This window comes from Seriola lalandi, unplaced genomic scaffold (assembly GCF_002814215.2).
Source record: "Seriola lalandi dorsalis isolate HSWRI2012SDOR001 ecotype SW California unplaced genomic scaffold, Sedor1 jcf7180002054568, whole genome shotgun sequence".
NCBI lineage: Eukaryota > Metazoa > Chordata > Actinopteri > Carangiformes > Carangidae > Seriola > Seriola lalandi.
Genome location: NW_019525121.1, coordinates 989,598 through 1,005,075, shown reverse-complemented (window position 1 = coordinate 1,005,075; position 15,478 = coordinate 989,598). Strand labels below are relative to the sequence as shown.

At 39.0% G+C, this 15,478-nt stretch overlaps 1 protein-coding gene across 2 annotated transcripts; it reads left to right on the top strand.

Annotated features, from left to right (window-relative positions):
- The first annotated feature begins 351 nt into the window (after positions 1–351).
- On the top strand, positions 352–10,775 carry septin10 (septin 10). 2 transcript variants are annotated; one of them, XM_023416669.2, is made up of 10 exons: positions 352–500; positions 1,599–1,713; positions 2,138–2,333; positions 2,532–2,718; positions 5,115–5,276; positions 5,734–5,830; positions 6,204–6,372; positions 6,566–6,698; positions 7,156–7,334; positions 8,607–10,775. In XM_023416669.2, the coding sequence occupies exons 1-10, from the start codon at positions 471–473 to the stop codon at positions 8,620–8,622; spliced, it is 1,284 nt and encodes a 427-aa protein (XP_023272437.1). In that variant the 5' UTR covers positions 352–470; the 3' UTR covers positions 8,623–10,775. The 2 variants fall into 2 exon arrangements, with proteins under 2 accessions (XP_023272437.1, XP_087032861.1); XM_087176735.1 differs by lacking the exon at positions 8,607–10,775 and having other exon boundaries at positions 7,156–7,338.
- The last annotated feature ends 4,703 nt before the right edge of the window (positions 10,776–15,478 follow it).

The window sequence follows — 15,478 nt, the reverse complement described above, 5'->3', positions numbered from 1 at the left end:
ACTCAAGTTTGACAGCATCATCATCAGGAGTAACTGCATAGTTTTAATGATTTTGGATTTACAATTTTTTCTGACAGTCCGCAACATACCATGGAAGCGACTGGGAAAATTAAGTTGCGCCGTACCATTATGCAAAGAAGGGGGGTGATATGTATTAATACAGTAAATTAATATTATTTAACTGCAGTTTCCTAAAGTTGTAGCATATTTTGCTCCATGAAAATGATATATGTTTGAATCCCCTCACAGTTTGTCTAATTTTTGCAGAATGTTAGTTTTAAAGCAAATGTACAAACTAAATACCTCACCTAATTCCTACGTTGTTGTGGGTGGTGTAGTCTGTCCAGTTGTCGACGGTAGACGCTGTGAGGCGGTCCTGACCAAGATTCTAAAAAAAGCTGTCAGTCATTAGTTAGTTTTGTTGTATTTTTTGTAAAACTATTTGGGGATATTAAATTCTGTCTAAAACTATGGCTTCTTCGGATGTTGCTCGGCAGCCGGTTAGTATTTTCCTTCCTTGTGGTTGACAAATGACAGTTTTCTTGACAGTTGAGCAGGGAGTGTCCAGGGCTACCATTATGTTAGCTCCCGCTAGCCTGATGACTAGTTTCTGTCTTTCAAGTTACTTTTTTAGTTTAGTTTCGTTTAGTTTAAATTTGGCAGCGACGTCGACATATATTCAGAATATCATGCGGGTCTTTTCGGCTTTAATTTAAAACTTTTAAGGAGGGATTCCGTATTACAACTTCAATCAAAATACACCCGCGGGGGGCACTAGCTGGCTAACTTAACCATTCAGCAGTCAAAAGTTTCTGAAAATAGTTGTGTGCCGCACGGTTGAAGACTCGTGTGCTACATTTACCGACACTGGCAAAAATGTAGCTAGTTCATGTAATAGGAGTAACCTTTGTAGGTAACGTTAGCTAGCTAACTTAGTGGCTAGCTCGATAAGTACCACAAAATCGCTACATTTTTGAATGAAAGTTGGTGGCCACTGACGTTGCTGATACTTGTGTGATCGTTAATCGTTTCACACATAATCATCATAGAGTAAAATGATCGTATGTTGGAGGTCTATCATGAGGAATATCATACCAGGCTCTACTCTGGATCTTTGATTAGTTCAGATCGGAGCAGGTCAGAGGAGGACAACGGAAGAGCACAGTTTAGGAAGATTGGTTCATGGTAGTGTTTTCCCATGTTTCTGTCTGATTGGGTGAGATACTGAGCCACTTGTAAATGCAATACTTCAAAATCACAAAGCCATTTTAATTCTAAGAAAGTTAGATATACTAAAAAAAAATGTATTGAGCAGTAATTGTGTAGGAATATTTTTATTATCTGTCTTAATATGGATTAGTGTGCATCCCTACAACAAAATCTCAATGTATTAAAGTGATATGTCAGTTTCTCTTACAATTTCCCCTACAATAATACTCATTGGATGTACGTGAACAAATTATAAAAGTTTATCTTTTTTTTTATTTGTTGCTAAAATGATCCCACCTCCCTGGGATAATCCTTTTTCTTATTTTGTGAAGTAAAGATTCTTTAGGCTCTTGAGGATGATCTGTTTGTTTGTGTGATTTCTTCTTCAGGATAAAGGAGTCCGGCCCCTGTCCTTGGCAGGCCATGTGGGGTTTGACAGCCTTCCAGATCAGCTTGTCAACAAGTCCATCTGCCAGGGCTTCTGCTTTAATATTCTCTGCATTGGTACATACACATTATACACACTGTTACTTATATTGTCACATTCTGAGGATGTCACTACCAATGTCATGGGTGCATGTAATTGCTTAGGTCCGTCTGATTTTAAAGCTCCTTTTCTGTTTCCCCTTAGAATACATTCTGGCCATAGTGGCAATGATTGATAACTTAGTATCCATCTGGTTAATGTGGCTTTGTGTTAGTCATTGACATGAGGTCATAGCAGCAGTGCTGTGATAAGGAGGACACTGGTTCAAATCTCTCAGCCAGCTGGTAAAATGGTTTGGGTGTTCAGACATCCCTCACTTAGCAAAGGAGAATTTTACGGTTATTAGATTTCTTAGCATTGTTGATGCTCAGAGTATAGTATTGCATCTCAACTGTGAAGTTTAATAATTAAAAATGGTTTCACATCTCTTTATGGCTGTAGGTGAGACCGGTATCGGCAAGTCTACACTGATGGACACTCTATTCAATACCAACTTTGAGAACTTTGAGTCATCCCACTTTGAGCCTCAGGTGAAGCTGCGGGCCCAGACCTATGACCTGCAGGAGAGTAACGTCAGATTACGCCTCACTGTGGTCAACACTGTGGGCTTCGGAGACCAAATGAACAAACAAGAGAGGTGGGAGAAGCAGAGTGTGTGGAAGGGGAAGAAGAGTGACAGTCTCAGAGTGTGTTCAAAGAGAGTTTGAGTGTTGACAAGAGTGAATGTGATTAAGAATGAAAGTTTAGGTAAACATCTTATTTTAAATTCACTGCAGTTGTGAACTAATCTTTGTTTACTCACATCACTGATCAGCCTTATATGTCTCTTCTGTAGCTATCAGCCGGTGGTGGACTACATTGACAGGCAATTTGAGAGTTATCTGCAGGAGGAGCTAAAAATCAAGCGGTCTCTTCACAACTACCATGACTCGCGAGTCCACGCCTGCCTTTACTTCATCTCCCCCTCAGGTCATTCACTCAAATCTCTGGACCTGGTCACCATGAAGAAACTAGACAGCAAGGTAGGCAAATGATCACTGTGTATGTGCGCTAAAGAGTCAGACCAGTGTTGTATAATACATCAAGTGGATTTTTAATATTCACTTTGATGTAGGATTTCTGAAGCAACATTTTGAGAGGAACTTTGTATCCCAGATAAAGATGGACAGGAATTTTTTTGAATTCTAAGAGGAATATCTAGAAATTGGACAAATGGCTCATTTTAATGGAGTAACCAAGAATATACTGTGCAAGTTGTTTCACACATTAATTATATTAGCTTAAGAATTAAGTTTAATGGGTTATTCTTGAGCTAGAAAACAGCAATTGACAAGAATGATTGTATCAAAAGATCTACAACAAGCGAGTAAGTGGACTTTGAGTGAAAGCTGTTCTGTCAACTGCTGTTTTCAAGGTGAAGGACAAACTGTTTAGCTCATTTATTGATATACAGTATTGTCTCATGGGAGATTATATTCACTGGACATTATATTTACCTTTTTAGGATTAGTTGCTGAAACTGTTGCTGCGTAACACTCCCTTGTGAACTCATTAAATCAAATGAGCTGTCGATCGAGATTCCAGAACATATGAGTCATCGCTGTTTGGCATGTTGACTTACATTCAGTGTCACATGCTTTTGTTTCATTGTGGGAAATTAGAAGGGCACTAAGGTGAATGTGAGCATTACATGAAAAATTGATTATAAAGTGATGTGTATGTGCAGCGGGAGGTTCTGGATATGGGCATATGCTGTAGTTGTTTCTAGACTTTCCTGTGTTTTTTTTTGTCTGACTGTTGGGAGTGGTTCACTATCCAACTGGCTAAAACCCCTCCCACAGCTCTTGAAGTGGTCAGAAACTTTCCCATGCTCTCTGTGTGCAGTGACTTTGTGTTTCTTTGTGTGTTTGTGTGATTTCACTGCTTTGGAGTGTCAGTAGCCCCGGATTTGCGTGTGAATGGAGTAGAAAAAGCAGTGGAATGCTGTAATCACTTCACGCACACACACTCGAGTTGTCCTTTTGTGTCACTGTACGGATACAAACAGAAAGAGCCATTTGTTGAATGTGCAGGACTGACAGAAAGACAGTCCATCACTCAGACAGCTGTTGGAACAGATCTCCTAGCATTGTTTTGTTTTCCCTGCTGGGATCAGTGTGTATTCTGTATGTGTGTACGGGTGTGTGGTCTGGCCCAGAAGCTTGTGTAGTGACAGCAGCTCATTCCAGGCCTCTATCTCTGGTACAACAAGACGACGGACAGACAGGAATGTGGGATGACCTGGACAGCAGAGAGGGCTACTGGGCCAGAAATAACATCAGTAGATTTGATTTATATAACACATCTAAAAGCAGTTCTTAAAAAAGAATTTTACATAAAGAAATAGAAACAAATACTGCTGGAATAGTCAAAGTTTTTGTTGAATTGCTCTGATGTTTGTATTTTAATTTTCAGACCAATTGGTGTCTTTTCAATGCTTCTGCATGTATTGCTATGATACGTTGGTCAGTGAGATTAGCTTGTTTTAGCCCAGTTACTAGTTAAGTTAGTTTAGGGAAGTTAACCCTACCAACAAACTGTTATATAAAAAAACTGCCTTCAAATGAACAATAAGTACAATGACAACACCACAGTGGCTATATTGATATATGTAATTTTTGGTATTGATGAATTAGTGGCTATGATTTATCATAATCAATGGAAAAGATGCTCTACTGTATCTATAGCCCCTTTTTATAGAGTCTGTTCAAGACAGGAATGTAGCGCCTTTATTCCGCCTCACTGTTCTGTATAAAAGGTACAAACATGGAATGGGAGGACACTCTTGTTAAGCCTATAATGCGGCAGTGGGGGTCGTCACAGAGCTGAATCAACATCTGTGTAAAATGGAGACATTCAGACGCTTGTGTTACAAATCACACCTCTGTGTCCAGAACAACGGCATACTATCTAAAATCACACCCTGGGGCAGCAATATGCTGGCTTTGTTTGGTTCAGTGTAAAAAGGTAAAGCCGGCATTATGAGGGGTCCATTTAACAGCAATATGTAGGATCTCTGTTTAAAAGGTGCTTATGATGAGAACTTAATTGCAATAAAGTGAAAATTCTCTTTAACATACAAGGAGGAGGCTCTGTGGTTTCTTTGTTTTACCCTTTGCTACTATTTTAAGCAGAGTGAATCATTTAAACCCTAACTGTAGAATTGAAATAGTGACCTTGGTGCTCCCCTGAGTTCTTAAGCTGTAATACTTTGTGTCACCTCTTCTTAATTTTTGTAGCCAGAACATTTAGCCATTTAATTATAACAATTATTATAAGTTACAGTGTTATATTTTTTTTCTGAAGCCTAAATATTTGTAGTAAATAATAGCTGAGGAAGACAAATGGGTTAATGGTTGTGTGTCCTATCTTGATGTAGGTGAACATCATCCCAGTGATTGCCAAAGCTGACACCATCAGTAAGAGTGAGCTGCATAAGTTCAAGATCAAAATCATGAGTGAGCTGGTCAGCAACGGTGTCCAAATCTACCAGTTCCCCCTGGATGATGAGACCGTGGCCAAAGTCAACACTACTATGAACGTAAGAGAACACGCACACGTGTGTGTGTGTGTGTGTGTGTGTGTGTGTGTGTGTGTGTGTGTGTGTGTGTGTGTGTATATATACACACACACACACGCACACATACATACACACTTGACGGCAAGTGCCATAGTGTCTCCCACAGTTTTCTCACCAAGGTCTGTCGGTGTGCAGTTGTCTTTATTTTCACATATAGTTCAGTTGCAGAACTGAACTTGAATTTCTATGTAGCATCAGCAATGTACATAAACATAATACAGATACACTGTAGATGTGGGCATTTGTGCTTGGGTGAGGAAGAATTGCTGTGGGAGTTGGTATAAAGGACAGTTGTGACTTAATAAGTATATAAAGTTACATATTATACCTAACACCAGTCATTTTTTGCAGTGGTATGAATCTCACTATGTGATATATTTTCTCACAGTCAAATTTCATACTGTGTTTGGTTTTGTAGGGTCATTTGCCATTTGCTGTAGTCGGTAGCACAGAGGAAGTCTGCGTTGGCAATAAGATGGTTAAGGCTCGTCAGTATCCCTGGGGTGTTGTACAAGGTAAGATGGATCACTGTGTGTTTCTATACAACTTGGCTAGCATTACCAAAAATCCTGCTGTTAATTGATATAGTGGACATCTATTATCCCCTCAGAACATTTTTTACCCTTGCAAGAAAGAGCTCCACACAGTGTGATTTAATTTTGAAATCAGCACATTCCTGTTCACTGGGCTTACTGTGTAAAAACCTAATTTGTCCTACTTTAAGCAGCTGCCAGCCTGCAGTAAAATTTGTCATCACTGTCTGTTTTAGTGTCCCATCCTGGTTTTAATGCTGTTTTAAAGGCTTTTCTAGCCTGACATAAAAAGATCCCTCAGCGTATACGGGTAACCCTGTAACTTGTCTAATGTTCTATTTGATGTGTGTTTCAGTGGAGAATGAGAATCACTGCGACTTTGTGAAGCTGAGAGAGATGCTGATTTGTGTAAACATGGAGGACCTGAGAGAGCAGACACACACTCGCCACTATGAGCTGTACAGACGCTGCAAACTGGAGGAAATGGGATTCAAAGACACAGACCCAGAGTGCAAACCTGTCAGGTGAGCTGTTAACCACAAACACCTGCATCTATGCAAAGAAAAATGTACAACTGACATGATTGACAATTGTCCTGTATACATATTTGTGTGTGTCTGTGTGTGTGTCTGTGTGTGTGTGTCTGTGTGTGTGTGTCTGTGTGTGTGTGTCTGTGTGTGTGTGTGTGTGTGTGTGTGTGTGTGTGTGTGTGTGTAGTTTGCAGCAGACTTATGAGGCCAAGCGTCAGGAGTTCCTTGTGGAGCTGCAGAAGAGAGAGGATGAAATGAGGCAGATGTTTGTGCAGAGGGTGAAGGAGAAGGAGGCCGAGCTGAAGGAGGCTGAGAGAGAGGTACGTAGACATGCCAGATGTGTATCCACCCATGAGGTATGAATTGCTGAATTGATTTTCTCAAACTGATAAAATATTGGAAACTATGAATCAGTTAACTTACATTTAGCAAAATCTCTTCTTTGTTAGCCCTGTGTAATGAACTCTTTATTTAATTCCCACTGAATGTAGTAAATTGAGCTCAATTTATTTTTGAATATATTCAACGTGCATGATTTTACCAACATTTGGTTTTTTAAAGTTGTTTTTACTCATCTCTAGTATTTCAGTAAATCGATATTACAACAATATTTCCGCTCCAAGAAACAAAACCTTTTTTTTTTTTTTTTTTTGGCATTTCACATGAAATTTGGATTTGGCGTAAGAGAGCAATCACATTATGATACTGAAATGAAATGGTACTTAGTTCTCCTTGATATTATCTTAATCATGTTCCCTGTCACTGTGTGGTTTTCAGCTGCAGAGCCGTTTTGAGCAGCTGAAGCGCCTCCACGCAGATGAGAAAGCTGCTTTGGAGGAAAAGAAGAGACTCCTGGACGAGGACCAGAGTTCCTTCAGTAAGAGACGAGCTGCTGCTCAGCTCCTGCAGGCCCAGAGTCTCACCGCCAACGGCAAAAAGGACAAGGACCGCAAGAAGTAAGAGGCTTCTCTGAAAGCTGATGCTTGTATTTTATGAAAATGTTTAGGATTCAGGATCCAATAACACTTCTGTTGATTGCAATGGTGAAATCAAACTTTCTGAGTCATTACTTGTGCACATATTGCCACTTGCTGGAAAGACTAATGTAGGGCAACATACTTAACGACGAGTGGTGGGTTTGATTACACTTGTGGTAACTGTATGCTACTTGTGGTATTTGTTCATTTTTTTTGTTGCATTGTTTCAGACTTCATCAGATATTGATTGTGATTGTTTTTCTAGTTTTTGACAGTAAAAACAAGAACAGAAGAATAAAATAAGAATGATATGTAGGGCTGCTTGATTATGGCAAAAATCATAATCATGATTATTTTGATCAATATTGAGATCACGATTATTCAGCACGATTTCTCATTGACTTAGGAAAAAAACGGGGAAAAAGATGATTTCAAAACAAAAAGCACTGTGTCGATGTGGTTATTCCCATTATACACAATATAAGTAAAAAATATCTGAGCATGATACCCACCACCAACACCGATCTGAAACTGAATTTCTAAAGGACAGTTCAGATGATACTCTGTCCATTTCAGACTGAATTTAAGAACACACCCAGAACAATCAGCTGGATGATGGTCAGTTTCATCATTAACCCATGTTGGTATAATGTGTGTGGGCTCCAGGCTGTAGCGTACAAAACACACCTGCACACGGTGCTCCAAGGTGTGTGAGAGCGCTGCCCCGCCCCTCACACACAGGGTCAGAGAGAGAGATGCAGATGAACTTCTGTGTGGAGAAAAGCAAAAATGCATCATAGATGAATGTCTTCATCAGAAACAAAGTTGGTGAATGTGAAAGAGAACTTTTATGTTGCAACAAAAAATACAAAATCTATTTTCCTAATTCCTTCAGTACTGAGAGTGGACCTGATAACGTCGGATGGTTTTTGTAGGGAGGCTGAAATTTGTTGTGAAACTGAAAGCGCACAATAATCGTTTTCTCTTGATTATCTTGTTTTTATAATCGTTGGAGGCCAAAATCGTAATCGAAAATAAGATTTGATTAATTGCACAGCCCTAATGATATGTAGGACTGCATAATGAAATGGAAGAAAGGCCACATAGGCTAAAGATGTAAGAGGAAGATAAAGGTGCTTGTGGTGTCTGTCAAATTCAACAATATAATGTGCAGTATGTTTTTTTTTTATGCTGTAAAATTGATTCTCAACTCACTGATGTACATCTGTCTCTCCTTGTTCTCTCTTTTAGTTCTGGCTTTATGTGAAGACTCTGAAGTACACTCCATTATGACCAGTATAACCAGTGGCATTCTGTCCACATCTTTTCCAGCCCTTTGTGGCCAGTCTCAAACACTAACCAGGAAAACCCCACACAAACCAGCAGTGTGTGCAAGTGTGAGTTTGATTATGTGCCAAAGTTTAATGACTGTACCCAAGAACCCTGTGTACACTTTCCTCAATTGTATTTTTAATCTCCTTTGTGGGTTTTATACCTCTTTGTGTAATATTTTATATTTATCCTTTCATTTTTATATAAAACATTTATTTTTCATATACCTCCCTTTTTTTGCTCAGACTGAGGATACCTCAGTGGATTGATCCTCACCACCTCCACACTAGAAGCTGTACACAGACATGGATAGGTACCAATAATACAGTTAATCAGTCACATTTTATGTCTGCCAAATCTTTACTGTATCATGAGGGACTCCTCCTTTTATAATGAAGCAAACTAGTCTTGTGACCTTCCAAATAATCTGTACCATACAGTAAATTATTATACCGCCCCTTTCAGACATGCATTTCCTGGAGTAAGATTGCCAGCAGTTTTACATGTTTGTCTCAAAGTTTGAATTCTGCAAATGCCCAAGTCTCTTTCAAAAAAAGGTGCAATGGCAATCTGTCAGTGTAGAACTTGAAATTTGCATAACATGTCCAATGCAGCTCAAGTTGTAATTAAATGCAGAATTCATTTAAAAGATAAAGAGGGTTACATTCTTTTATTTTTAAATCCACAAAGAAAATAAATTCTGTTTAATAATCTACAAATACTGTAAATGAGAGAAGAGATTACTGTCATGTCAAATAAGTAATTTTAAGATATGTTTTCATTTTGTTTTTCTTTTCATGACTTCACAAAAGGAGAACAAAAAAAACACAATAATCATAAGTCCTCCTTTTCTGCTTTCATCCATACCAGCTACTTATACCATGAAAATCCAGCAAGATGCTTAGATACAACATGTAATTTCAACTATATTTAAAAATAATAATATAGGCAGCAGAATAATAATTGATAAAATAAATGATAAAAATTTATCAGGGGATCTACAGGGTTGGTTACAGTACTGAGAAGTGGGGCCAAGTAGGTCATTAATTAAGCTATAGAGATAAATATTCAACTTCACCTTACTATTTTTCCTTTTAATCGCTGTTCTCCAGCAGTGGTGCAACTGCACTGAGAAGGTATATAGTGTGTGCATTGCAGCATATGCAGAAATGTTTGAAAGGCCAAATATTCTATTAATTTAACAGACATGTAGCTAAATCCAGCAATGTTAGAGAATCCATTTCTGAAAAGGGCTCAAGCGGTATCTGATAATTTCTGAAGCTTGATTTAGCGCATTCTTCAGAGTTGTTATAATTATGGTCACAGGGCATTATAATTCCTTCTCCTTTTTTTGTGTATTATGTTTTTTTTTTGGGGTGTATTCTGATTTTTGTTTTTGTCACACCTCCTTGATGCTATAAGCCTTCAATATGAATGCACCAGCTTTACTAAAACCCTGCAGGAGTGACACTGATACTCCTGTTGTTGATTCACTTCTGAACGTTGAACTTCTCCCGTCCAATCACAGGTTTCTAGGGGGGTGAAGCCAAGGCTTGATTTTGGATTAGGTACATGTTACAGCATATATTTATATATCTTGTGTTTTACTTGCTCCCCTATTTTTCCTGCTGACACAAACAGTCTGTCTGAAAAGAGCTGACAAACATGTCAAGTCAGTGTTTGCTGAGGGAGTAAAGGAAGAGGAGGAGGATGCATTTGTGATTATATTTTAAGCAATTTTTTTTATTCACTTCTCCCTGGTGTTTCACACCTCGTAGCCTTTTACAGTACAGAGTAAATCATGACACTGTATTGCTGGTTTCCAGTACAAGTGTGATATCTGAACCAACATTTACTCACAAATGCTGCCACTTTATATTCACACTAGAGCTTAAGATGTGTTAGTGCCTTACCTGTGTGAAGTTTATACACTATCCACTTGGACATCCAGGGAAACACACCGATGCCTAATGGACTAAAGCCTGTCTGAGACCCATTTGTACTACACTTGTATTTAAGGAATAAACAGTGTTATTTGGGAGCTTTTTTCCTTCTTTCTAAATAAATCTTTGTATTTTTGTCATGATATACTCTTGTCTGTTTGTTGATCTCACAATTTGCTACCAACTGTTGATCAGTCATACACCAGCATGCGTGCAAGACCATCTCTCGAAGATCACTGATGCAAGGAAACATGGGTTCTTTTTTACTTTTGAAGCAACCACATTGAAAACATGATTTGTAAAACATACACAACTGTAGAATTCAACCCAGAATTCTCTGCTCAGAACACTCCCAATCAAAGTCCTAATGAAGAGAAATCTGTTTCTTTTATGGTGTTCTGTGGACAGCCAGTTAGAGAAGTGACAGGAAATAAAGACAGAGAGAGATACAGGAAATAACACAACAAAGGTCCCCGGCCAGATATGAACTAGGGACATTACCGTTCATGGATGGCGCCTTAATGCCAAGGTCAACGGGGCGTCCCGGGAACTTGTTTGCGCTGTGTTCGCTCATTCTCTGTAAGAGAATATACAGAGCAAGGTTGTAAGTTTGGTCTCAACATTGGTAGGGACACAACAACCCTGTCACCCCTCCAAAACAAAGAGGTTGGCTTTTTAATGCCTTCACCCAAACAGGGTGCCCATGTGCAAATGTAATATATGTACATGTCTGGAATTTCCATATGTGAAATATATGTACATATGAAGTAAAATCATATTAATTTAAAGTATAGCCTATATATGTCAAAATTACATGAAAATAGTTTGGACCAATATCACCTACTGACATGTATATCTAGCTAATACAAACATGTATTTAGTATGTCTGTTTATATTATTATATATATGTTACATAAATATGTATCCATCCCAAAGCCTGTCAGTATATGTTCATATTATATATGTCTGTAGCGTAGAAGCTGCCTCTCCTAAAAAGAATAAGGTTTGGCGCCAGACAGGCAAAAGTTAATCGACCTTAAACCTATCAAATGTTTAAATTATTTAAATTAATATTCATATATTAAATAGGTCAGCAACCACAAACAAATATCATCATCATCATTTGAAATTAATCATTAATACCGGTCTTTAGAAATCAGTCAGCAACTAAAACAAATATCATCATCATCTTAAATAAATCATCAATACCGGTTTTCAGAAATCAATTTACAGAAATTAAACAGTTAATTCATAGAAATTTAATTCACTCCGTAATCAGGCTCATAATAATGATAATCAAAGGCTAGCAGTTCAGCTCAGTTTAGGTTGAAAGAGTTCAATTCAGTTCAGTTCAGTTCAGTTCAGTTCAGTTCAGTTCAGTTCAGAGGAGTTCTGTGGGGTGTGGGTGTATGAAAGAATGAAGGCAATTGAATGAATGAATGCAATGGAAGTCAGTGGGGAGTTTGAGGATGAGTGTAAGTGTGTGTGAGCATGTGAGGGGCAGGTGAGTTGGGCAGTCAGCTGGAGAAGCCTGGAGAATGAGGGGTGCAGGGACTTATCTGAAGGAGTGCGGGCTTTGACCCGGACAGAGAGAGGTGTTTCGCTGAGATCAAAACCGGCCTGAGACTGTCGCCTGTTCCCCGGAGCTCAATCCTCGTCTCCTTAAACCGATCCTTTGTTCCTTTCTTTTGTTTTTCTTTTGCCACCTCCAGTTTACTCAGAGTTTTCAGTTCTAGATCCCAGTACTGGTTTCTTTTCCTTCATTTCCTTGTCTCACTTCTCACACTGTTTCTGCTTCAGCCTCCTTTGTTCTCCTTTGTTTGAGCTCCCCCCCTCTCCCAGCTCAGGTGTCTCTGATTTGTAACCTCTCCTCCCTCCTCTTGTGTGTGATGTCACTTCCTACTTACTATCCTGCCCTGCTACATGTCAATATAAAATATAGACATGTATGTTTAGAAATTAATAAGAAATTTTTAAGACAATCCTATATTAACAGAATTTTGAGAAGCATGTTTTAATAAAGTTGCATTTTATTTCATGTATGTAATAAACTTATATCTTCATATATCCAGAGAAGGTATATACTGTATATGTCATTATAATATATCTTCTTATAGGTGACACATATGGTAACATCCCTCTTGATATAGGGACATTTATGTCATATATGTCATGAGTCATAGTAAGGTGTAAAAATAAGGTATAAAAAGGCATAAAAAAGCCATAGTATAGTAAGGCATTGGAGTCGCCAATTAACCTCATTACCATGTCTTTATACTGTGGGAGGACATTGGAGTACTTGGAGAGAACCCACACAGACACAGGAAGAACATACAAACTCCACACAGAGAGGCCCTGGGCTTGGGCTGCAAACCCAGAAACTTCTCACTATGAGGCAGGTCTAACCACTGCACCACCGAGCCCCATAAATGAATCATCATATAGTAAGGCATAAAAACATCAAAGCATAGTAAGGCATAAAACAGTCATAGTGTAGTAAGGCATAAAAAGTCATAGTATTGTAAGGCATAAAAATGCCATAGTAAGGCATAAAAAATCTTAGTATAGTAAGGTGTAGAAAATTCATAGTGTAGAAAGGCATAAAAATGTAATACTAACCTATACTAAGGCATAAAAACATTGTAGTGCAGTAAGGCATAAAAAGTCATCGTATAATAAGGCATTAGAGTCGCCAGTTATCAACTGAACACATAAACATTGTCCTGACATGTACAGTACACACTAGCTTGCTACTTTGTATACACGTTACCTCAGTTGTGCGCTGAATTATCCAGGCTTCTTCCATTCATCCTCATTTAATTCAATTAATGTAACACTAATGATTTATTGAGTAACCTGTAAAGTGGAGTTATACACAAAGTTAAAAGTCCCACTCTATGTTAGCACTCTGTCTTTCATGCACAGATGGAATGCTTCTCCATCAAATTACTTGGTATAACTGTTGTATAATAAGGCATAAAAACGTCATAGTATAGTAAGGCACAAAAATGTCATAGTATTCATGGTGACATTTTCATGGGATTTTTTTTTACAGAAATTAAACTCATACTTTGATATATGCAGCATTTTATGTTTACTCCTTCTAGTAACCTGACTGCTAGCCGACAGAAGACAGAAGCCAGGGTCAGCTTGCTAGATAATGCTAGCTAACATGGTTAAATAACATCAGTTGACATTTTTCTGGTGACGTTAATCACCACTGTAATATTCTCACATGACGTGAGCCTTCAGACAGCCCCCGTCCTTTCAGTCAATCAAATGCTAGCATGCCTAAATCGGTTGTCTTGGAGACGTAGTCTCTTGGAGGGCACATCGGAATGATCTAATATGACTTCACTTCAAACATAGTGCGAACGAGTTCACCAAATATTGGGTTGGGCTGTATTGAGTGAGGGCTTTTTTGTTCCAGTATTTTCCTTTTAGAAATCAACATGTGATTTTGTTAATGTTACAGTATACAGTATGAAGTATACATTTGCTGTTTGGTGTGTGTAAAGGCATCTGCATAGTGTTTTCAAACCTCCTGACTAAATTTCGCCACACCCCTGTGATTCATTTTAAAGGAAAATGTCCAATGTAAAGTAATGTGTATTTCTTTCCCTTTATCAGAAGCTAAGAGGACAGAGGATGATCACCCTTTAGAGAAAGATGTAGGAGACAGCAGCCCCTGCCCACCACTTGCTTAATTCACACACATACACAGACACACACACAGACACACACACACACACACACACACACACACACACACACACACACACACACACACAGAGGGACTGCCCTGTATTGACTGGTAGAGGTCTTGTTCCCTGCAGTGTCTTACCCTCCAGCTCTGTTGCCCTTCATGTGACTCAGAGGTGGCCCACAGACAGGTAGACAGACAGGTCTGGCGTAAAGCAGCCAGATGCTGATCCCCCTGCAGGGGTCTGCAGCACCTCAATGTTAGGTTGGAAGACACCCCGATGATAACCATTCACCAAGACAAACGGTGGAGAAAGATTATGTGTGTATGTACAGACACCTTTATTTACTCTGGTTTGTTCGTCTATTGGGCGGAAAGTGATTTCTCCCAGTTTTTTCCTGGCAGAGGCAAACACTATCTCTACACTGCAGAAAACTGAAAAATCTAGATCTGCTGCCTGCACACCTTAAATACACCTGGTAGACCCTCTGTGTTTGAGTCAAGATTTTCTAAGTGCGCTTACATCCAAGATAACTGTCACACCCGTGTGCTGGCACACACAGACCTTCACATACACATACCCTTGTCACCTTTTGCCACTCATTCTAAATGCAAATGGAGGTGATCATTGGAGACAGGCCCGGCTGCTGGAGAGAAGAGGTTGTCATTTAAGGGGAGTGCCAGCGACGCTCTGAAATTACCAATTACACACCTCGACCATGCCAGTGTTGGGAACACAAGAGAGAGAGAGGCAGGGAGAGAATGAATGCAGGAGGATGGAGAGGAAAAGATGGAGGGAATGATGAAAAGATAGCAAGAGTGTCTGCTTTTATTTCTGAACATCCTTTACCAGCATGATAAAGACAATAATTCACACTGGCAGATAACCTCACCTGGAGCGTTGCTCATAAGACTCCATGAGCTCATAATGAGCACATTGTGAGCTCATGTAATTATAATTAGAGCAGAATATAATATGATTCTCAGGTCGAATCATCCAGGGGACAACTGTAAAATCCTAATGAGCTATACAGGTAATGTGTTTATTACGCATTAGAGTACACAAATGTGTATTGCTCCCAATTACACTCTGTTTGATCTCTATTATGAAGCTGCCGCAGATTCAAAAAGACACTGAAAATCTG